The following is a 23,543-nucleotide window of genomic DNA, read 5'->3' as shown; positions in this document are numbered from 1 at the left end:
AACATTCTGTCAGTCCCTTGTGATATCAACTTCTCTAATCTCCAGTCTATTTTATCAGTCTTTACTTGGATATAAGAGACTTAGTCTCAAATTCAAAATAGTCCGAATAATATGCTTGTCCTTGGGGGGATTCTGACGTAAGAGAAAGTAGTGGCAGAATACCTGCTAATTATACATGTAAATACATACAAAATGTTCATATTTAGGCTGTCCTAGCTTCTAAATTTAAAACTTAGCAGAATTTCTTCCACATATTCTAAAAGAGGACTCATGACTTTCAGGAAAAATAGGCAAGGCAAGAAAAATATTTTTTAAAAATGGCAAAAAAATAATGAGTAAGGCAAAATGGAAGGTGAATTAGCAGCTGAGGAAACCCAGTAATGAAGTAATGGAATGTTTTGCTAGCAAACAAGGAACAATTCGGGTTGCCAGATTTTAATACCTCCCCCTCCCCCATTTCTGTACTTGGGAAAACTCATACATTATAATCTGTTTACTATAACTACAATGAGACAAGCACTGTTTGTTTTCTGGCACTTTAAGAACTTTCTGGCGGATCAGAAATCCGAGACTCCTTTTATATTTTACATAAAAACTTAAAGGTTCCTATCCCTTTTCTGCACTGACCACACTTGAAGACTGATGGACTATTAAGGCATAGTCAAGCTGTTACCTGTTTGTAAGAACCAAACTGCTCTCGGGGCTGAATGTGCAGGACAATTGCATGTTTTTAGAAATGGGTACATTTCTTTGGGAGGGAGTATCTAAATGAATTGGAATAATAGTACTTTCTATTATCAGATAATTCGTTGAACCTTTATGAAATTGAGAGTTTCTGCCTCAATTGCTGCTTCTTAAATTCACTATTAGGGATTGGGAAGTATTAAAGCTCAAAGAAAGAACCCCCCCCATAAAAAAACAGTCTATGACAAATGAACATTATTCTGCTCAGAACTAACCATAAAAGACTGATCATAATTTGTATGTGTAAACTGACCAAAATACATAATCATAAATTAAAAGTTATATTCAGAAACATGTCAGAAAAAAACCATAAAGTATAATGACAGACCTAACCAAAATAAATACTCAAAGATTGATGATGAAGTATATGCAGAAATGGAGAATAACATAGATTTTACCATATATTCTCAGAAAACCGATGGTAATATATTTCTAGAAATCTCATAAGCATTTTCTAGGGCCTGTGAAAGCTAAAATGTCTCTAAGACTACAGTAATCAAATTCAGGTAGCCAAAAACCTCCAATTAAAATAAAATTACAAATTTATTTCTAATCATATCACTGTTTCATAATGTAAGGGAAAGGAAGGAATGAGCTTGTTAGGAAATAAGCACATAGATTCAATCACCAGTTAAGGTAAAACACCTTTCACTTACTGGTTTAAGATCCTAAAAATTTACATAAAATGGCAACATTCTCAATAGGCATATTTATATTCTTCAATGCACATGCAATTATTTGGCAGATCAAATGGTCTAAACTGTGGATTATCCTTTTATCTTCATCTGCTTCTGTTTAATCTTGTCCTGATTGACCTCTTCTCAATGACATCTTTGTTAGAAATTAAATGTGTTAGAATAAACTGTTTAAAACCAAGGACTCTGAGCATCTTTAAAGAAGATGATAATGGCACTAACATAAGGGTCTAATGATACAGTAGGGGATATGCCCAATCATGAGATGTGAAAACTATCAAAAGGCCTCCTTGCCTAAAATATCTCTCCTGTTGTCCTGCTATGTTCCTGAAATTACTATAATTAGAATCAGGCCTTTGGGGGGTAGGTAAGGCATTATTTTCAGACAATAGCATGGTTCCTGTTAAATGAAACAGGTCTTACATAGGATGAGAATACTACTCAGAAATGATTCTTTTCCAAAATTACCTGTGCATGGGAGAAAAGGCAGCCATATGATGATAGTGGTTAGAGAAGAACAATCTGAATTTATGGAGTGAGACAAGTGAGGGTGGGGACCTTGGATGGACATAAAGCAGGACACAGCAAGCCCAGGTATCAAATACAAAGGGGAGATGGAAAATTATGTATGGGGGATATGAGTGTGTGTATTTAGAGGTGAGGTGAGAGAGAAGGAGCAATGTAGACAAACTTCACAGAATGTCAGGGAGCTTCCAGCCCTTCACTTACACAAACAGAAATTCTTTCTACAAGAGCCCCAACAAGTGTTCACCTCTCAAGAACTTGTGATGGGCAAGGCATGACTACTCAAAGTAGTACATTCCATTTATAGCTTTGATAGTTTTATAATTTTGTTAAGGGTTTCCTCTGCTAATAATTTTGGACAGTATCCCCTCCTAGAGACCTGCTTATTTTCCTAATTTTCTTCCATTTCTTCACACTGGCTGACCAGTGTGTGGACTCTGCCTTCATTTTATTCAGCATCTTGAATAGAGAAGGTGCTCAAGAGATAGTTGATGAATGAATTTTTTTTAACTAGAACTTAGCTAAAACCTATTTTTAAGAGAAAAATCAGAACAAAACATTAAAGTGACTACATGGTCTTTCAAAACTAGACAGCTACAGAAATGATGGCTGTCAACACTACTTCTGTTCATGGGAGGATGGAATTTCAGAGAGTGTTAATAAACAACAGCTTCACTACAAAGGACTGTCTCTGCTCACCACTTCATGTCAAAGAAGTTTCTGAGAAGTCTATCATATATGGCCCTCATTAATGGATATAATAACTATAACAATCTGAATAGGACCAGGTAAAGAAAAAACATACTAAAAACCTCATGATGTCATGGTTTGTTTTAAAACCTACTTGTCACAATACTTTAAATGTTAACAAAGCTTAACATTCTGGTTTAGCAGAGGGTACACTTGTTTAACGGTACTGTGAAGAAACAAAATGGTTATTTTCTGAGCAGGGATAACAATAATAGATTGTTTGATTTTTAATGGCCAGAACTGGTCTCTGTGAAGACGCATACTGCTATGGCAAGACCAGAATTTCTTAGTTTAATTCATTTATTGCATTTCTTTTCTTTAATGAGTTCTATAGATAATTCAGAACCATTCAGATTAGTTTAGGAACTAACTGCAATAACAGATTTTTGCAAGAAGCTTTATCCTGGATATTTTAGCCATTGTTTGGATTCTATTTTTCAGGAGGCAGTGTGCTATCATGGGGAGATCACAATCATAAGAGCTAGGCTTAAGGCATACAACTCTGCCCTTTTTAAACCATATTTACTATATTACTTCGCACACATCACTTCCCTCCTCAATCAAGACTATAATTTCTGTTCTACTTCTCTGGCAGGGCTACTGAAAGATTTAGATGAGATAATACATAGAAAAATGTTCTGTAAACTGTAACAATTATATATGTAAATACATTTTTTTGCTTTGTTTTTTAGGTTTTTTGCAAGGCAAATGGGGTTAAGTGGCTTGCCCAAGGCCACACAGCTAGGTAATTATTAAGTGTCTGAGACTGGATTTGAACCCAGGTACTCCTGACTCCAGGGCCGGTGCTTTATCCACTGTGCCACCTAGCCACCCCTATACATGTAAATAATTATCATTATTATTAAAAGGGAATAGATTAGGGTGGTTAGGTGGCACAGTGGATAGAACACTGGCCCTAGAATCAGGAGGATCTGAGTTCAAATCTGGCTTCAGACACTTAATAATTACCTAGCTGTATGGCCTTGGGCAAGCCACTTAACCCCATTGCCTTGCAAAAACTAAAAACTAAAACTAAAGGGAATAGCTTAGATCTGAATATTTGGATATTTGAATTTAGAAAACTGATCTTTCCAGCATTAACTAATAGGTCAATTAATTTTTCCTTAATATGATTTAAAATATTAACTAAACATCTATCATATGTAAGATATGGTGCTTGGCTGTGGGAACAAAAAAAAATGGATGATCTTACAGTTTCTGTTCCTTTAAGGAACTTAGAACTCACAAGGAGATGTACTCACTGTTCCCACAAGAAGAATACTGAGAGAAATGATTATTGATAATCAATGATTTGAGGAGAGTTAGGGTTCTTCCTTTTTCTAAAGTCCTCATTTCAAAAACACAGTTGCTCAAAGTTGAACTAACTTTCTCAACTGTGGTCAGACTTCAACAACCTTACAAGAAATCTCTAGTTTGAGATGAATTCCTATTCATTTGGGTTCCATTCAAGCAAATCTGGGTGAAGACTGATCCTTTATCTATATTCCCAAGGCTGGGGGCGGGGTAGTCTGGTGTAGAGATAGTCCCTTTGGCCAAGAGTGACATGTTACTCCCAGGCCTTCACTGGAGGTAACCTACTTTTCTTTGTAAAGTTCACTTTTCATTAATTATTAACCAATTAGAATTGACTGTAATCTGCAGAAACACCTCTTATCCAAGGGCACATAAGTCTAAAGAAGTGGCCATGATGTCTTTAATAGTCAAGAGGACAACAAGCCCTTTCTGTTGACCATTAGTTCACTGTGGTTGATAAAACTGATTATAATTTACCTAAAACACTGTCTCTTGAAATTATTTTTTATTCATCAAAGCATACAAACAAGTTTTTCTTCCTTCTAATCTCACTAAAAAATCAGATAGGTTTCTCAAACGATTCTTTGAAAATAAGCACCAGTCAGCAAATTAAGGAATCTCTCCTTTCTTGCTGAGGCACCCTCACCAAGGACCAGAATGGCCCTGGGTTCTCCAACTCTGTAGGACACATTCTTTGGATGCACCAGAGCACTCCATTAAACAAGAAGCCCTCCTGACAGCACCATTGCATCCAAGGGTTCTGCACCAGGCATTCTCCTTCACTAGAATGAATACCTGCATGGGCAAACACAGTAGTAGTGAGACCAAGAAGTATGGAATAATATCCCAATTAATTCTTTTTTTTAAAATCAGTTTTTGTGGCTTTCCTTCAAGGAACTGAAGGAATTCCTTTCAAGCCTTCTAAGTATCTTTTACTAAATACTAAGTAGTTTGAGATTCACAGATTTCTATAAGTATCATTAAACTTAGGAAAAAATTTCCCTGAATCCAATCAGCAATCTTCTCAAAGAATGCTTCTGTTCCACTTTATCTCTTGATGCATCAAGGAATAGCAATTTTTCCATGTGGTTCAGTGAAATATAAGGTTTCTGCATATTCCCCAAACCTATCCATTCTCAACCTACAGAAGAGAGGATACATATTGGTTTCTTTTTCCTCATCTGGATAATTAGGGCGTATGAAAGTGAATTCAATTTAGCATATTTTCTTGAGGGACAGGAAGCAAAGGAAATGGATTATTAAATCATCTTGCCTTTTTGGGGAAATACTAACTTTTGATAGCCAAAGACACAGAATCCATAATTTTCCAAATGTTTATCAATGAGAGGTCTCTATTTAATAAGTCAGTTTATTCTAATTAGCATGATTAACTCTGTCTCTAAGTAGGCTTGGTTTCATATCAGAGAGAAAATAGGCTTGGCTGTGGCTAGAACTCCAATTTCATCTGTATAAGGAACTTCTTGCCCTCAAAGCAAAGCGGTAACCAAATGAGAGCTTAAACCATGAAGAGAAGACTGGGTCACTGGGTTAGGGAACCTGTCTAAGGTTACACAGCTAGTATGCATGCATCAGGAGAAGAAATAAATTTTTCCATACTTCCAAGACTAGTTCTCACTCCATTACCCTTGCTACCTTTCTCAAGGATACAGGCCAACATCAGTCTCCTTACTCTCCCTTCACAGAACAGATGAATGGATTCCATAATCATCCCTGAGAGACAGTAGACAGTTAGGGGGCACAGTGGATAGAAAGCTAGATTTGGAGTCAGGAAGTCTTGAGTTCAAATTAGAATTCAGATATTATTAACTATTTAACCCTGGAAAGTCACTTAACCTCTGTCTGTCTCTCTTTTCTCATCTGTAAAATGGGTATAAAAATGGCACCTACCTCCTAAGGTGGTTGTGAAGACAAAATGAGATAAAGTTTGTAAAGACTTTTGCAAACCTCAAAATGCTAGCTATTATTATTATTATCATCATTATTAGATTTGTCCAAATTTTCATCAGAGACTTCTGGTTAATCCTTATGAAACAACCAGTAGCAGCTCAGGATATCACCTTCCTTAGAAGGGTTTTAGCATTTGCTGTAAACAGTTCCTTTATGTCATATGAATCCAGAAAGCATTGAAAAAATAGACAGTAATGAATTAGAAAAGACTTTCTGGATACCTTTTTAATTCTATTTCTTGAGACAAGACAATCTCTCCTTCACTATTGTGAATAATTGGCCTCTCTTTCTCACAAAATCCTTTGTACTCTATTCTATTTCCCCTCCAACTTGTGAATGGATTCACCACAAAGGTGTTCTGATTCCGCTGAGAAGCCCTCAGTCTGGATAGCTAGGAAGGTTCCTCTTGCTAAGATTTCCTGAAGGTCCAAAGCAATGCTTTTCAAATCTTCAGGGCTGTACCATCAGTTTCGCTTGCTGGGCCTCTCCCAAATGGTCTTCATTCTAATCTGCCCAAGGTAGGGGAGGTTGGTGAAGGGTGGAGAATGTACATGATTTCCCCCCAATATTGCAATGATTTGTTACCTTCACCAACATTCCATGAAAAAAGTGGAGATGGAGAAAAAGCAAGCAAGCAGCAGACATTGAACAGAAAAGCAGGAACTTACACCCAACTATCTTCATCTCTGCATCAGAAAGAAAGGGGAGACAATGAAGGGATAACACAGAGAGAACAAGAAAAATTCAGACAGAGAAAGAGACAAGAGAAAGAAACATCACTCACAGATCAATGATGAAGCATGCACTTTTCATCAGAGGCTTAAAGTAAGAGGCAGAGGGTACTATTAAGCAGGTGAATAAAAGGAAGGGTATCCTTGGGAAGACAGACACCGCCATGCGAAGGCAACAGATTCTACTTGGCAAATTCAATATACAAATCAAGGATCATTCCAAAGGCAAGCAGCACATGGCCTGGCCCACCCCATATCACCCTGGGAGTGGCAGTCCCCTTTCCTACCCCATTCCCCAACCCTGCCCCAGGATCAAAGCAATCTTATTCTCTGAGAAAACCTCAGTCAGCAGCTAGAAACACACACTCAACCATAGGACTAGTTCAACTGAATCCTTTTTCCTGAATGACAAAGACAGACACAAGAATATTTAATTATCAGTTTGACACTTGACTCATGTCACAGCCAAGTTGGGAATTCCAAGGTTGGAGAGTAAACCCAAGAGTTTCCAGAGGAATTATTAACAATGTTCTCCAGAGGCATGTCAGGACCCTCCCTGATTCTCTATGAAGGACTGGAGATTAGAAGTGTTGAGTCAAATTTGGGATGTGCCGGACATTCCAGGCTTAATGAGCACCTCATAGATGGAGTATATGGTATGCTGAATAAGTTTTTGATTATTCTATATTATTCAGTAAGAACAGAGAAAGGGAAGTTTACTCTCATAAGAAAATGGTGATTGTTTATATTTGTCCTTAAATGGGTTAGGGGAAAGAGCTTTTCCCTTTTTTTAACTTTCATTTATTTATCTATCTATCTATCTATCTATCTATCTATCTATTTATTTATTTATTTTGCTTTTCCTTTTTTTAACCTATGACATTTGTTCAATAAAATAGATTTAATTTAATAAATTCATTTAATTTTTTTAAACAAAAGTCTTAATACTAAATTTATTTATTAAAATAGCTATAAAATAGATTTCAATTCATTCACCTCAAATTATGGTCTTTTAGGGTGATAATATTAAGAATCTTCAATGAATAATAGAATGGAGCCAGATTGACCAAGGAAGCCTTGTTTATTTAGCACAGTTATTCTGCTCCAGTCTTTCCTGATTATTTTGTTTAGAAAATCTGTAAGGGACCAAATGTTTTGCCACAAGCTATTAGCTTGTAATGCATAATATGATGAATTAAAGTAAGGAAGAACATAAATATGGAAGCAAAAATGACTGATGGCTAGCTACCTCACCAACAAAAGAGTTTAGTTAAGAAAAAATGATTTTCTGAAAAAAATATTTCCGAAACCATTATTAAGATTAGCTTTTACAATCAAAGATGATTTTCCCAAGGCTAGCATTTTCTCTGCCACTATTAATCCAGGAGTTGAAGGATAGCTTGAATAGTTTATGACTCATGGTCAAAATTCTCCTGTCTATGTCCAAATGTCTTGAATAAAGTAGTTTGGCTATCAACTGGAGAGGTCCAGAAATATGAAAAATAAGTGTAACAGTACAATAAAAAAATTCATCCCCTTTTTTAATACTGGAGGACCAGGCAGTGAGAGAACATGATGTAAGACACTGTACTTTAACTGGAGACTGAAAAAATCTCACTTCTAGCATTGTAAAGGTGCTCTGGCCACAATCCTACTCTTTTTGATTTCTTCTGATACATGACTTTCAATTAATTGCTAACTCACTGTGGTTTGAAGATGTGATTCTCTCCTTACTAGGGATTCTAATAATTCACATTTATTTTTATTTAGACCTTGAAGTGATGGGGAAAATCACCTTCACCTACTTAGCCATCATGGCCCCATTTACTGTGACTCTCTAGGCTTGTAGGAAACTTAGCAGCTCCACTCACAACTTCAGTGGCCATTTCCAAAAAGCTGCATGTACTGGGAGGAAATAATATGGTGTTATTTCACAGTTGTGAAGTGGGCCGAAAATCACTGGAATGAGGCTATGGGACAGACAGCATCATCACCTGAACATTCCAACTTAGCAGATGATTGCTAGCTCACTGATGGTAAAGAAAAGTGTTGGGATAGATGAGTTGACCTATCATAGAGAATTTGTGCTTCCCCTCACTTCTCTGGAGGTAATTTGAACACAGGGTAAAGCCTCAGGGCTACTATGTTTTGCTAAGCTACAGGATCCCAAGGTCCCAATCTGAGAGGGACTCAAGAAATATCAGGAGTCTGCTAGCTAATGATCAATCATGTGATGAGAATTTTTTTTTTTTTTTGCCCAGTATAGGTTGGAACTCTCTCTGCAAAGTGAAAAGGGTGTTTGAAGAAGAGTAGACAGAAGTGGGGCTACTTCTGTTTTCAGGACACTCTTAGATAGGCCACTTCTGGGCCAACTCCAAATCTCCAGTTTAACTGATCCAAGAAACCACTGTATTTCACAGGTACAGTTTGGCTATACATGGAATGGACTTAAGGGAGTAAAGAACATGAATTTTTTGCAGACTGATTTTAATGATATTCCATTAGTCATCATTCAGAGGGCACAATTTCTCCTCTTCTCTTATTTCATCTGCTCTGTGGAATGTATCCATACAGACCCTGATATGCTGATAAGGCAAAGTGACACCCAGATGTCTTATCAAAAGACCTCTTTTCTCAAATGTGAGCTTGAAAACATCTCTTGAAAATTCAATTCTGCTTAAAAATATTTTGACTGAAAGATGGTTTTTTTCCTGTCCTCATTCTTATGGTTTTATGCACATTTCAATATGAAGGCTTAAGATTCACTCTCTTCATATACAAATGCTCACAACTTTTAGACTCTAGAATCTAGAAGAACTAGATTTCTGAAACAGGGATGAGTGGGGAAGAAATATTATATGCTTCATTCAGTGTCATCCCAGAAAGCATTACCATCAGAAAATATGGAACTAGATGGTTAAAAGAATAGTTCTTTAGTAAAATGACATCTATAAAACTATTCTTGGTCCTTTGATTGGCAGGCTAAGATAAGAAGTCAAATATCATAAGAGACTCTGACTGGCCAAGTTAATTTGGAGGGTTAAGGTATATTGTCAGGACATCTTGAACTGATGGCATCTAAATCTGAAACTCCTTTTGGTAACTGTATATATATATATATATACACATGCTTAAACTGAGGATGCTTGCATAGCATATTTTAAAATAATATCTTTAATGATTCTACACTGTTATGATTTTAAATGATATTTCTCTTTAGCTTTTATAGAATGGCAATCATTCTCATCAAAATTACTTTGTCATTTTTTTATCCCTTCAGGAAGAGAATACTTGTGGCTGTTTTCCTGCAAGATCAGCGATATAACAGGAAGGTGAAAAGCTATCACAGTTGACCTTGATGTACATATTCTTTCACTGTAGAAATCACAGAGGGTGTGTGATGAGAAAACCCATCTGTTATATCTATCACTGTAGCACTTTTGAACATTGTTTTGTCTGATTTTATGAGAAGAGTCTAGCCCCTACAGCAGAAGATTTGGGTGGTGGTTTCTAATTGGATCTAATAATGGCTCAGAAAAATATATTGATTAACCATGGCTGAAAGAGCTGATTTGATTCTGTGAGCACCCTCTGGGAGTCCCCAGAGCAGGTTTGCCTACCTGGCATGATGACATCAGGGAAACCCAATTTCCTGGTAACTGCCAAGCCTCTGTTAAATATCATAGGATTTTCCCTCCGAATCTGGTCCATATCTCCACGAAGAAGCTGCAAAGAAATTATAAGACCTGCAAAAAACAAAAAAAAACTTTTTTTCAATGCCATAATTGTACCCTGAAAGGAAATTCACAATTTCATTTTGAGTCAGACGAGGGGCTAGTGAGGACAAATCAGGAGCACCTTTCAGAGGAAAATATATAAAATATGCAGGGTTTTTCTTTGGAAAGCCATCATGCAGAAAATATAAGCTACTCTGCAGAAATATTCTGCCATTCAGAAATATCTTGAGGCATAAAATTAACAGAACATGGGTCAGAATGACCTTGACAAATAAAGAAATAGGATTAAAATTTTACAGTTTCTATGTAAGGGGGTCCTCTTAGGGAAAGCCCCAAATAGTCCACAGAAACAAGATGGATAAAGTCTATTTTGAGGTAAGTGTACCAAAAAAGTCTTCCTGGCAAGGGTGTACCACTGGCTAGAAATGTGTGAGCAATGTTATATATTGCTTTTTATATTGGGAAGTATGCCAAATTCTGGAAGGTGGCAATCATGTATTTAAACATTTTCCCTCCCAGACAGGTTCTGATTATATCCCTCTGTTCTTCTGCCTATCCCTAGTCCTAATTTCTTCTGAACCCACTTCCTCCACCATTCCTGTTAACCTACTCTCACATTCATGTCCTAACCTCACTTTCTTTCCATCAAAATTTTGACCTTATGGCTGAGTTTAACTGTACATTACTCTCTTCTCTTAAAACCATTTCCTTCTTACTAGCCATGACATTAGACATCAATACTAGGTTTCAAGATCTGGTTTTGCCGTTTTTCCAGTTAATCTACAGATTGCAGATAGACAAAGTTACATGATTGTATCAAAGTCAAAGTTACATGATTGTATCAATTGAGTTCACTACAAATTCATGTTGTCTAATCTTAAGTAGGGTCTCATTGCTATCAGGAAATCCTTTAATTCTCCCCTAATTCTCTATCACATTTTTTCACAGCAGCAATTTTAAACTTTGTTTTTTATCCTCAGAAGACCTTTCCTCATCCTTTTCCCCTTCCATTTCCATCTGAGACAGTGAAGTGCCTCATTTTACTCAGAATTTGAAAGCCATCTGGCATGGTTTTCCCTCCTTTCATATGCCAAATGACCAAACTCCCTTCCATTGTGACCCTATTCTTTCTTCCTTTGCTCCAGTCTCTAAGAAAGAGATTTTTTCCTTAGGTTCCTTTTTTTGAGGTGATAGTACTTTATTTTTTAAATTTATTTTTATTAAAGATATTATTTGAGTTTTACAATTTTCCCCCAATCTTGCTTCCCTTCCCCCCCTCCCCCCGCCATGGAAAGCACTCTGTCAGTCTTTACTTTGTTTCCATGTTGTACCTTGATCTAAATTGGGTGTGATGAGAGAGAAATCATATCCTTAAAGAGGAGAAGAGAAGTCTAAGAGGTAACAAGATCAGACAATAAAATATCTATTTTTTTCTAAATTAAAGGGAATAGTCCTTGAACTTTGTTCAAACTCCACAGCTCCTTATCTGGATACAGCTGGCACTCTCCTTTGCAGACAGCCCCAAATTGTTCCTGATTGTTGCACTGATGGAATGAGCGAGTCCTTCAAGGTTGAACATCACTCCCATGTTGCTATTAGGGTATACAGTGTTTTTCTGGTTCTGCTCATCTCATTCAGCATCAACTCATGCAAATCTCTCCAGGCTTCCCTGAAATCCTGGTCCCTCCTGGTTTCTAATAGAACAATAGTGTTCCATGACATACATAGAGTACAGTTTGCTAAGCCATTCCCCAATTGAAGGACATTTACTTGATTTCCAATTCTTTGCCACCACAAACAGGGCTGCTATACATATTTTGTACAAGTGATGTTTTTACCCTTTTTCATGATCTCTTCAGAGTATAGACCCAGTAGTGGTATTGCTGGGTCAAAGGGTATTGCTCATTTTTGTTGCCCTTTGGGCATAGTTCCAAATTTCTCTCCAGAAAGGTTGGATGAGTTCACAGCTCCACGAACAGTGTAATAGTGTCACAGATTTCCCACAACCCTTCCAACAATGATCATTATCCTTTCTAGTCATATTGGTCAATCTGAGAGGTGTGAGATGGTACCTCAGAGAAGCTTTAATTTGCATTTCTCTAATAAGTAATGATTTAGAGCAATTTTTCATATGGCTATAGATTGCTTTGATCTCCTCATCTGTAAATTGCCTTTGCATGTCCTTTGAGCATTTGTCAATTGGTGAATGGCTTTTTGTTTTAAAAATATGACTCAGTTCTCTGTATATTTTAGAAATGAGTCCTTTGTCAGAATCATTAGTTGTAAAGATTGTTTCCCAATTTACTACATTTCTTTTGATTTTGGTTACAGTGGTTTTATCTGTGCAAAAGCTTTTTAATTTAATGTAATTGAAATCATCTAGTTGGTTTTTGGTGATGTTCTCCAACTCTTCCTTAGTCATAAACTGTTCCCCTTTCCATAGATCTGACAGGTAAACTAGTGCTTTATCTTCTAATTTGCTTATATATATATTTTTTACGTCTAAATCCTGTATCCATTTGGATCTTAACTTGGCAAAGGGTGTTAGGTGTTGGTCTAATCTAAGTTTCTTCCATTCCAGCAGTTTTTATCAGAGAGAGTTTTTAATCCCAATTCTTTGGGTTTATCAAACAGTAGATTACTATAATCATCTCTCGCTTTTACACCTAGTCTATTCCACTGATCCACCACTCTATTTCTTAGCCAATACCAAACAGTTTTGATGACTGATGCTTTATATTTTAGATCAGGTAGGGCTAAGTCACCTTCTTTTGCACTTTTTTTCATTAAGCTCCTGGCAATTCTCGATTTTTTATGGATTTACTTACAATTTTTCTAACTCAATTTTTTTTTTTGGAATTTTAATTGGTAGGGCACTATACAGATAGTTTAGTTTTGATAGAATTGCCATTTTTATTATATTAGCTCTACCTATCCATGAGTAGTTGATATTTGCCCAGTTATTTAAATCTGATTTAATTTGTCTGAGAAGTTTTTTAATAATTGTTTTCAAAAAGATTCTGAGTCTGTCTTGGCAAATAGACTGCCAGGTATTTTATATTGTCTGAGGTTACTTTGAATGGGATTTCTCTTTCTAGCTCTTCCTGCTGTTTCTTGCTAGACATATATAGAAAAGTTGAGGATTTATGAAGGTTTATTTTATAATCTGCAACTTTGCTAAAATTGCTAATTGCTTCCAGTAGTTTTTTGGATGATTTTTTGGGATTCTCTAGGTAGACTATCATGTCATCTGCAAAGAGTGAGAGTGTTATCTCTTCCTTCCCAATTCTAATTCCTTCAATTTCTTTTTCTTCTCTAATTGCTGATGCTAACATTTCTAATACAACACTGAATAGTAGTGGTGATAATGGGCACCCTTGTTTCACCTCTGATCTTATTGGGAATGCCTCTAGCCTCTCCCCATTGAATATAATGCTTGTTGATGGTTTCAGATAGATACTGCTAATTATTTTAAGGAACAGTCCATTTATTCCTACACTCTCTAGTGTTTTTAATAGGAATGGATGCTGTATTTTGTCAAAAGCTTTTTCAGCATCTATTGATATGATCATGTGATTTCTGATAGGTTTGTTGTTGATATAATTGAGTATACTAACAGTTTTCCTAATATCGAACCATCCCTGCATTCCTGGAATAAATCCTACTTGATCATAATGTATTATCCTAGTGATAACTTATTGTAATTGTTTTGCTAAGATTTTATTTAGGATTTTTGCATCTATATTCATCAGGGAAATAGGTCTATAATTTTCTTTCTCTGTTTTAACTCTTTCTGGTTTAGGTAACAGCACCATATTGGTTTCATAGAAAGAGTTAGGCAGAGTTCCATCTTTCCCTATTTTTCCAAAGAGTTTATATAGAATTGGAACCAATTGTTCCTTAAATGTTTGGTAGAATTCACTTGTGAATCCATCAGGCCCTGAAGATTTTTTTTTTTTAGGGAGTTCAATAAGGCTTGTTGAATTTCTTTTTCTGAGATAGGGTTGTTTAGGTATTTAATCTCTTCTTCATTTAACCTGGGCAACTTATGTTTTTGTAAATATTCATCCATTTCACTTAGATTATCAAATTTATTGGCATAGAGCTGGGCAAAATAATTTCGAATTATTACTTTAATTTCCTCCTCATTGGTGGTGAGTTCACCTTTTTCATTTATGATACTAGCAATTTGGTTTTCTTTTTCCTTAGATTCTTTATCCTTCCCCCATCTCCTGTGCCACCCTGCTCTCCCCTTTACTCTATCTTTAATATCTTCTTATCTGTCCTATAAAGGTTTCCAGGACTCATTCTCTTTTTGAGCAAACAAACAAAATCCTCAAATAATCCTACCAAGGAATTGTCTTTATATCACCTCCCTTTTACAGCTATACTTATCTCCCTTTTTTTCAGTAGGCTTCCAACTCTACAACTTAACTGAAATTACTCTCTCTAAGATTACTGAAGATTTCTTAGTTGGTAACTACAATACTCTTTTTTCATTCTTTCTTTTATTTGATCTCTCTTCAACTTTTTATACTATTCACTGCTTTTTCTTCCTAGACATTCTTTGCTACCTTGACTTCTATGACAGTTTTGTCTTGGTTGTTCTGCTTGTCTGACCTCTTTCTCTTTTGCTACAATACCATTCATTTCCCTCCTCCCCCATTCCCTAACTCTGTCCTGGGTCTTTTTCTCAGCCCAAACTTTCATCAATATTATCATTTCTGGGCAGATGATTCCCCAACCTATAGCTACATAAATTTAATCTCTGTCATGAGCTCCAGTTCTATATCTACAACCACCTGATTTTCATGTTATCATTTTCAGTTGTGTCCAATTCTTTGGAATTTACTTGTCAAAGATACTGGAGTTATTTGCTATTTCCTTCTCAATTTACAGATGAAGAAACTGAGGCAAACCTTGCCCAGGGTCACATAGCTAGTGTCTGAAATTGGATTTGAACTCAGGTCTTCCTGACCCCAGCGGGGCTCTCTATCCACTGTTTTATCTAGCTACCTCAAATTATCTAGATCTCTCCAAATAACATTCCAACTACCTGACAGATATCTCCAATCAGATGTTACATTGGCAATTCAAATATTCCAAATTTGAAAATGGGTCTCATAATATTTCTCTTCAATTCCATTCTTTCTCTAAATGCCTCTATATTTGCAACCTCAGAGTCATCCACTTCACTTTGCATTTGCTGCTCTTCCTGGTTTCAGTTCCAAGGAATAAGATGCTCCTCCCAGGAAAAGCTCATTCATCACCTCTAATTCATCACAATGCTGCTAATTCATGTCTTGAATACATATCTATTTCAGTTTCCTCTCTGGTCTGACTGGAGGCTGGAGGGTAGAGTATCAGTCTCCTCCAGAAGCCTTCCTTTATAGAGGGAAGTAACTGGACCCCCCTCCATAACACACTTTGCATCTGCTGCCCTGCCTATTTTCAACTTCATGGAAAAACATGCCTGTGTTGGGCCTCCTCATGCCTTTTTGTGTCTCCCTCTGTGTATTGTTTTCTCTAAATTATAAGCTTGTTGAGGGCAGGTGCTATCTTTGTTTTTATTAATTGTATTCCCACATCTTTGATGCTTACCTTTCTTTCATTCCCAGATCAAATCAACTGCTAAATCCTTGTTGATTTTACCTCCATAACAGCTCTTTTATCTGTCCCTTTTCTTCACTCATTCCTTAATTTAGACCATTTTCAACATTCAGAAACATTGCAATCATTTTCTAATTGGTCTCTTTGTCTCAACTTTTTCTAATTCTTTTTTTTCCAATTCATTCTCTCCTCATCCTCCAGTTCATTCTTGCCAAAAATAATATTCTTAAAGCAGATCTACCATTTTATTTTCCTATTCTAAAATCTTTACTGGAATAAGATGCTTGTCTGACCTCTTTCTCTTTTGCTGGATTATCATTCATTTTCCTCCTCCCCCATTCCCTAACTGCTGCCCTGCCTATTTTCAACTCCATGGAAAAAGATGCCTGTGTTGGGCCTCCTCGTGCCTTTTCATGTCTCCCTCCATGTATTTTTTCTCTTTTAATTTATAAGCTTGATGAGGGTAGGTGCTATCTTTGTTTTTCTTAATTGTATTTCCACATCTTTGACACTTCTTTTGGTTTCTTGTTGCTTCTTGGCTCAAGTACAAACTTTCCAGTCTGTCATTTAATGCCTTCTAATGTAAGACCCTGAGTCTTCAAATCTGTGAACTTTAGCCTGAATGCTTGTAAGATCCTGAGTGTCGAAACCTATGAACTGTTGCCTAAATTCTGCCCCTAAGTTCCTGCCAGATCAGCTCCTGAAGATTCTGCCTGGTCAGCCCTCAGACCATGCAGCAGGGGGGCTTCTCCGAGGACCTGCATCCAATAAGACCACGCCGCACCATCTCAAGACAATCTGCAGGCAGATGCTTGAAACTCCCCTACCAAATCATATATAAGGTCTTTCCTCACTTTACTTGGGGTTCCAGGATCCTAGCCCTGACCTAGGACAGAACCCTAGATCGAGCTAGTTTAATAAACCCTTGCTATTGCATCTCCATCGTGTTGAGTGACTCTGTTCTGTATTTGGGGACTTCTCTCGTACCTTAACACTAAAACCTGGCTCCCTCTCTTTCAAGCTTCTCTCACCTCACCTCCATTCACTCACTCTGGGTTTTAAGCAAATCAGCCTCCTTGCTGTTCCTTGAATATAGCCTGGCACCTCCTATCTCTGTGTCTTTGCATAGGCTGGCACCTGTACCTAGATTACTGTACTTCTTTATCTTTGCCTCTAAGAATCCTTTGCTTTGGAATTTTAAAATAGTATTTATAAGATTAACATGTTTCTCCTTTATGGCATCAGAAAATACTTAATTTAAAATATTGGTAATGAAAAATTATCTGTGACCTTCAGGACTGTAACTTGCTTTGGGAGCCTATTGAAATATTGACGAATAACATGCAAACAATTCTTGGTTAGAATGGATTTTAGAAGAAGGAGAGCTGGCCAGTAATCTTCTAATTCTGCTAACAAATTTGCATTTATTAAATGACTACCCTGTCATGAAAAGTCAGCCATGATTGAAACAAATGAACCAACAACAATGTTTTAGGCACAATGTTAAGTCACTGGGGATGAAAAGTCAAAGTCCAACAAAATTAAACTTATTTCTCCTCTCAAACAATTTACATTCTACCTGAGGGACAATATGGATCTATGTAAATATAAATATGAAAGAGATTAAATACAAAATAAAAACAAGATAGCCAGGGAGGCAGAACATAAAGCTGGGGGTAGGGAGTAAGAAAGACTTTTTATAGAAGGTGGAGTTTGAGTTGAGCTATATCTTCTCTCTCCACCCTCTCCCCAGCCCTACTCCATTGCATTTAGGAAACTGCACTATGATTTTGATGTCCTAATTGAACTAAATTATGAATGAAAGAAAGGAGGGAAGATGCAATTACATTTTTCAGGCATAGGGACTGGTCTATAAATTAAGGGAAAGATATTGAAAATGGAATATATATATATTATATATATAATATATATATATTAGAGTCAGGTTGTGAAGGGCTTTAAAGGACAAATGGAGAACTTTATACTTTTTTCCTAGAAAAAAAGTTTATCACTGAAGTTTACTAAATGGAGGGAAACATTTAGTTTTTCAGACTAGGGCTTAAGGCAAATCACGCTGACAACTGTGTGGAGGATGGATTGGAATGGGGAGACACTTGAGGAAGAAAGCTTAATTGGGAGGTCCTTGCAAAGGGTAAGATGAAAGGTGATAAAGGAATGAACTAAGATAGTAGTTGTGTGAGGAGAAGTAAAGAAGTGGTAAATTAAAGAGCTGGGATTGAGACTCTAAATCTTACTGACGAGTCGTCATAAGGTAATTTCAAAGCTGTTGCATGGATTCCCAAACCAGTAACTTTAAATTAATTCTATATAATGACTTTTGCTTCCTTTCACTATCGAACATCAGATCACTTTTAAATTGCCTTAAACTAGCAACCTACATTTAATCTAATATCGAAATCTGTTCTATTAAAAGTAGTTGGTCAAAGTGACATCTATATGGGACATTCATGGGCTGACAATATGCTGCCATATCAACTGTGCTGTAGAATCTACTTGTTGAATGGTTGAATGGGGATTAATTACTTAAATTAATCTCAGTCCAGCTGCTGAAATAGCTCTGTGGTTAATATCCTCAATATAAAAATACATATTTAAAATATAGATAAATTTCCTGTTAATTGCTTAATTTGTCTACAGCTATTCTTTTTTTTAAATTTAAGGCAATGGGGTTAAGTGACTTGCCCAAGGTCACACAGCTAAGGCAATTATTAAGTATCTGAGGCCACATTTGAACTCAGATCCTCTTGACTCCAGGGCCCATGCTCTATCCACTGCACCACCTGGCTACCCCTCTACAGCTGTTCTTAATGACCTCTGTGAGAATGTAAATCTCTTCATGTAATGATATGCATTTGATATCCTGATAAGCCAAAGGAAAGAGGTGAATATTGTTAAAAGGGAAAAAAAGGAAAGATGGAAATAGGGAATGGAGTGAGGGGAAAGGAGTGAAGGGGGGGGAGAGAGAGAGAGAGAGAGAGAGAGAGAGAGAGAGAGAGAGAGAGAGAGAGAGAGAGAGAGAGAGAGAGAGAGAGAAAGGAAAAAGAGGGAGGTAGGAGAAAAGGGAATGAAAATATGTTGGAAGTTATTGGAGAATTATATAATTTTTTAGTACCCATAACCAAAACTGCAATTTCTTTCTATAATTCTAAATAACAACTTTAGGGAAAGGCATCTAATAATCTTTGAAAGTGATTGCCTTAGAAATTCTAAATTAACTGTCCATAGAGCTTAACTCAGATTGGTAATGGGATAAAGAAAGGAAATCTATTTTTTTAAATGGATCTTCAATTAAGTAGAATAATAGAAAGAAGCAAGATTCAGAATTTGGTCAGTAATATTCCTCTAGTAATTTAAGAAATACTCAACAGTAAATCCATCAAAGTCAGGTGAAAGAGAATTAATTCTCAGATATAAATTCATATTATGTCTAGTAAAGTGAACTATTAATCTCTAGAAATTGTTACTATATATCCCTAGGCTTTTCCTATATCTGTAAAGAAATGTTTGTCAAGATGACATTGGTAACTTTTTCCTTTATCATTGAGAAATGTTGAAGACCTAATTTTGTGGTAGATAGGAGATAGCCTACTTCTATTATCTTATCATTTTGACACTGTTCAGGCTTCCAGAGCTATCGAGTTATCACTATTACTCTTTGTGGCCTTGAAAGCAGTTTTGGACACCCACTTAGGTCTGTGTCATCTGTTTGGCTCTTGATTTTTAGCAAAGGGAGAAAGAGAGGAGACCAATAAAGGCAACATTAGATAGAGACAAAGTGTCACAAACAGGAATGGCTGTAATGTCTCGTTGTTACTTTTCTTTAACAGCCATTCCTGTAATAAATTGTGACCTTCTTGAAGCCAGGGATTATATTTTGCCTCTTCTTGTAGGCATTTAATAAATACTTGTTGACTATCAAGTGCCCAATAGATCTAGACCCTGAATAAAATCAAAGAAATGGCAGCAGGGCATGATAGACTACTCATTGTCTTTATATTAAAAAGATTTTAGGGAATGATGTAAACCCAATCATTTTAAGTGTCTGGGGTGATGGTATATAACTGCTCTTTGGGCAGTCCTTGGGACTGTTTCCTGGTTAATGCGTTTTTATGTTCTCACTTGTCTTAAATATGTCACATGAGTTTTAATCATGATTGTGACTGTAGAACTGGTAGTCAAGGGCATTATTTTGTGAATAAAATAAGTAAATAAAACAATGTTACAGAGATGAAAGGGGATTACGTTTCCATAGATACCCTTGGACTTTTCCCTCAGTTTTCAATCCAGTTTTTGGCTGATTCTTCTTCTCTTATTTCAGAGAGAGATTTATTGTGCCTACACATTTATTAGACCAAGACTCTGCAATTCTGAGCACCCAGGACAAGGGGCTCCTGAGCATCCAGATGGCAATGACAGTCATCACTTTGTGCTTAATCCCAAAGCACACATACAAGGGAAAGCAACCCTGGCTAAATAAATAATTCAGTAGTTATGGATTACACCCACACTGCAATATGTAAGTGGAGCCAAACGTGCCTTCCAGAATGTTTCTCCTTCTGCAGCCTCTGGCTCAGAGCTGCTCCAAAGATCCTCCTACTCAGATATCCATTTATATTTATAGAGCAAAACTAAACTCCTTCTGACAGTCAAAATTGTCTAGGTAGTTCTCTGCCTGAAAATGGCATGTTGGTTTTATATTGTCATTCAAGAACAACTCATAATTCCCAGAAAAGTCTGTATAAGTTTGAGGACAAAAAAAGGTTAAGAAAAGGTGGTTATGAAATAACTTATTGATGAAAATGGAAAAAATAAACACTTATTTCTGCTGTGAATTCAGTAGCTAAGTGCGAGAAACAAATATTTTTCAAACCAGTATTTTCAGATTTAATTACAAAATAACTTTTCATTCAATATGAAAATCAAATTTTGCTCATGCTCATAACATAACTTTCAATAGCAAGAATTTCAATCATTTCTTTTGAAAAAGTACAAGAAAGAGATAAAAGTCACTCAGAGGGAAATATTTTTTGATTTTATCTATAGTAACTGATATTGCCAGATTATAACCAACACTGGGTTTCTTATGATGCACAGAATAAGCAATTAACTGGAAAAAAATCACTTTACTAAATCAATTTTATTTTTAGTTGGTGGTTTTGTTCAAGAAAACACAAATCTTAATAGAATGACTCCAATGACACATTTCCTCAGCCTGGACAAAGGAAAGGCATAATTAGGTTTCACCTCAAGTCACATATCCAACATGTGACAAAAGGAGAACAGGCAGGTGACATGAAAACTGAGAACTGGGATGGTTGCAAGGACTGAGTCCCTTCATGCAAACTTCGGCAAGTTATTCTATTCAAAAAAAAAGATTACCGTAGTTGGAGCTGGGGGCAGTGTACTTCGTGCTAGACTTTCGGATAATATTTTCATGGACCTGGTACCATTCATTTTCATTGTTGCATCTGAAATAAAACATCATATGCATTATTGTCTCTCATTTTACTTTGATTCAAAACTGATTTTTTAAATTGTTCATAAATCTCTCTTTTTAAAAAAGATTTTATTTTATTTAAGGCAATGGAGTTAAGTGACTTACCCAAGGTTACACAGCTAGGTAATTATTAAGTGTCTGAGGCTGAATTTGAACTCGGGTCCTCCTGACTCCAGGGTTCTATCCACTGCACCACCAAGCTGCCCCTCAAAACTGATTTAAGATCTAGGAGGGGCTTTATGGTTCATCTAAATCAATCCTATCATTTTACTGCAACCTAAAAAGGTCAAAGGAATTGTCCAAGGTCACATAGGAAAGTTAGGATTCACATATCAGTCTTCTGACTTCAAAATCAGTTTATATTAAGAATGGAGGGGGGAATCCTGAGCAGAGCTGGTTAGGTGCTTCAACAAGCAGGAATAAAATCTGGCTATTCAGGGTAAAGAAAGAACTGAGGAAAGGAAAGGGAAAAGGAATCTAATGTTGATATTCAAGGGAGGAGGTCAGAGTCACTCTTCCCATTGAGAGACAGGTTTGCTTTATTGTACTGCTGTAAACTTGTTGCCATAAAAATACCATACTGATGCTCTGCCCGGCATTATTGTAATACTGTGGTGCCTTGATGACCTGGAAAAGACCTACATCTAAAAGGGCAAGATCTTTTCCTGTATCCAGACCAACACCAGAAGTCCTGTTTCCAATCTCTCTGTTTGCTATGAACATGGGATGTGGCTAGGCGGCACAGGGGGATGGTGCCCTAGGTCTAGAAGATTCATTTTCCTAAGTTCAAATCCAGCCTCAAACACTCACTAGCTGTATGACCCTGGGCAAGTTACCTGACCTTGTTTGCCTCCGTCTCTCATCTGTAAAAAATGAGCTGGAGAAGGAAATGGCAAATCATGTAACCCAAGTTATTGAGTTAAGACAGTTCTGGAAGAGGCAGTGAGAAGATCTTTGCACAACATTCCCCTCCCTTTAATCAACATAATGTGCGTGTATATCAAAGTCATTATTCACTTGATAGGATCTTCTTAAATTATGAAGGACAACAAAAAGAATCAGAATCACTTTACCTTCAACTTACTTCGGACAAGAGGAAATAGCCAATATCATGCAAACATTTTCTACAGAACAATCACTCAATTTGCTACTCTGAGCTTCTCCTTGAAAATGTCATTCAAACTCCATCTGATGAGAAAGTTGTCACCACCCCAACAACTATCAAAGGGTCTATGAGCTTGCTCAAAAACTACACAAGATTTTTCCTTATTTTTTTAATTAAAGATTTTATTTGAGTTTTACAATTTTCCCCCAATCTTACTCCCCCCCCCCACCACGGAAAGCAATCTGTCAGTCTTTACTTTGTTTCTATGTTGTACATTGACCCAAATTGAGTGTGATGAGAGAGAAATCATATCCTTAAGGAAGAAACAAAAAGTATAAGAGATAACAAGATCAGACCATAAGATATCTGTTTTTTTCTAAATTAAAGGGAATAGTCCTTGAACTAAGATTTTTCTTTATTGACACAGTCCAGGTATGATACAACTTTCAATTGGGAACTGTAGGTAAATAAAAATTTTAACATTTAAATGTACCTTTAGGGTTAAATCAAATCCTGTCAGTTTTAAAATGAAAAAGTTTAGCTATGTGATAATAACCAAGGAAGACAGTCACATATTTAAAACAATCACTGATTATAAATATTTTTAGTTCATTGAGGGTAACCTGCATGATTAGTCAATTGTTACTATAAATTATTAAGTCAATCAACTGAGAAGCATACTGTGAGTCATGCAATAGGTTAAGTACTAGGAACACACAAACCTCCGCCCCTCCAAATAGTCCATTTCCTCCAGGATTTCATATTCTACTGAGGGAGACAACATGAACATAAATTGACTTTTTATCATTGTGTCATTTCAGTTGTGTCTGTCTCTTTATGACCTTG

The 23,543-nt window shown here is 36.4% G+C and overlaps 1 protein-coding gene across 6 annotated transcripts in view; it reads right to left on the bottom strand.

Moving 5' to 3' along the window:
• DOCK3 (dedicator of cytokinesis 3) overlaps positions 1 to 23,543 on the bottom strand; it is a 496,213-nt gene that overhangs the window by 107,939 nt on the left and 364,731 nt on the right. For all 6 annotated transcript variants that reach the window (XM_074198056.1, XM_074198051.1, XM_074198054.1 and 3 more), the window contains 2 exons: positions 21,475 to 21,563; positions 10,348 to 10,473 (listed from right to left, as the gene is read on the bottom strand). In XM_074198056.1, coding sequence (XP_074054157.1) covers positions 10,348 to 10,473; positions 21,475 to 21,563 — 215 coding nt within the window. The remainder of the gene's footprint in view (positions 1 to 10,347; positions 10,474 to 21,474; positions 21,564 to 23,543) is intronic.

The sequence above is a fragment of the Macrotis lagotis genome, chromosome 8 (assembly GCF_037893015.1).
Source record: "Macrotis lagotis isolate mMagLag1 chromosome 8, bilby.v1.9.chrom.fasta, whole genome shotgun sequence".
NCBI classification, from domain to species: domain Eukaryota; kingdom Metazoa; phylum Chordata; class Mammalia; order Peramelemorphia; family Peramelidae; genus Macrotis; species Macrotis lagotis.
This window is presented reverse-complemented; position numbering and strand designations above follow the sequence as displayed.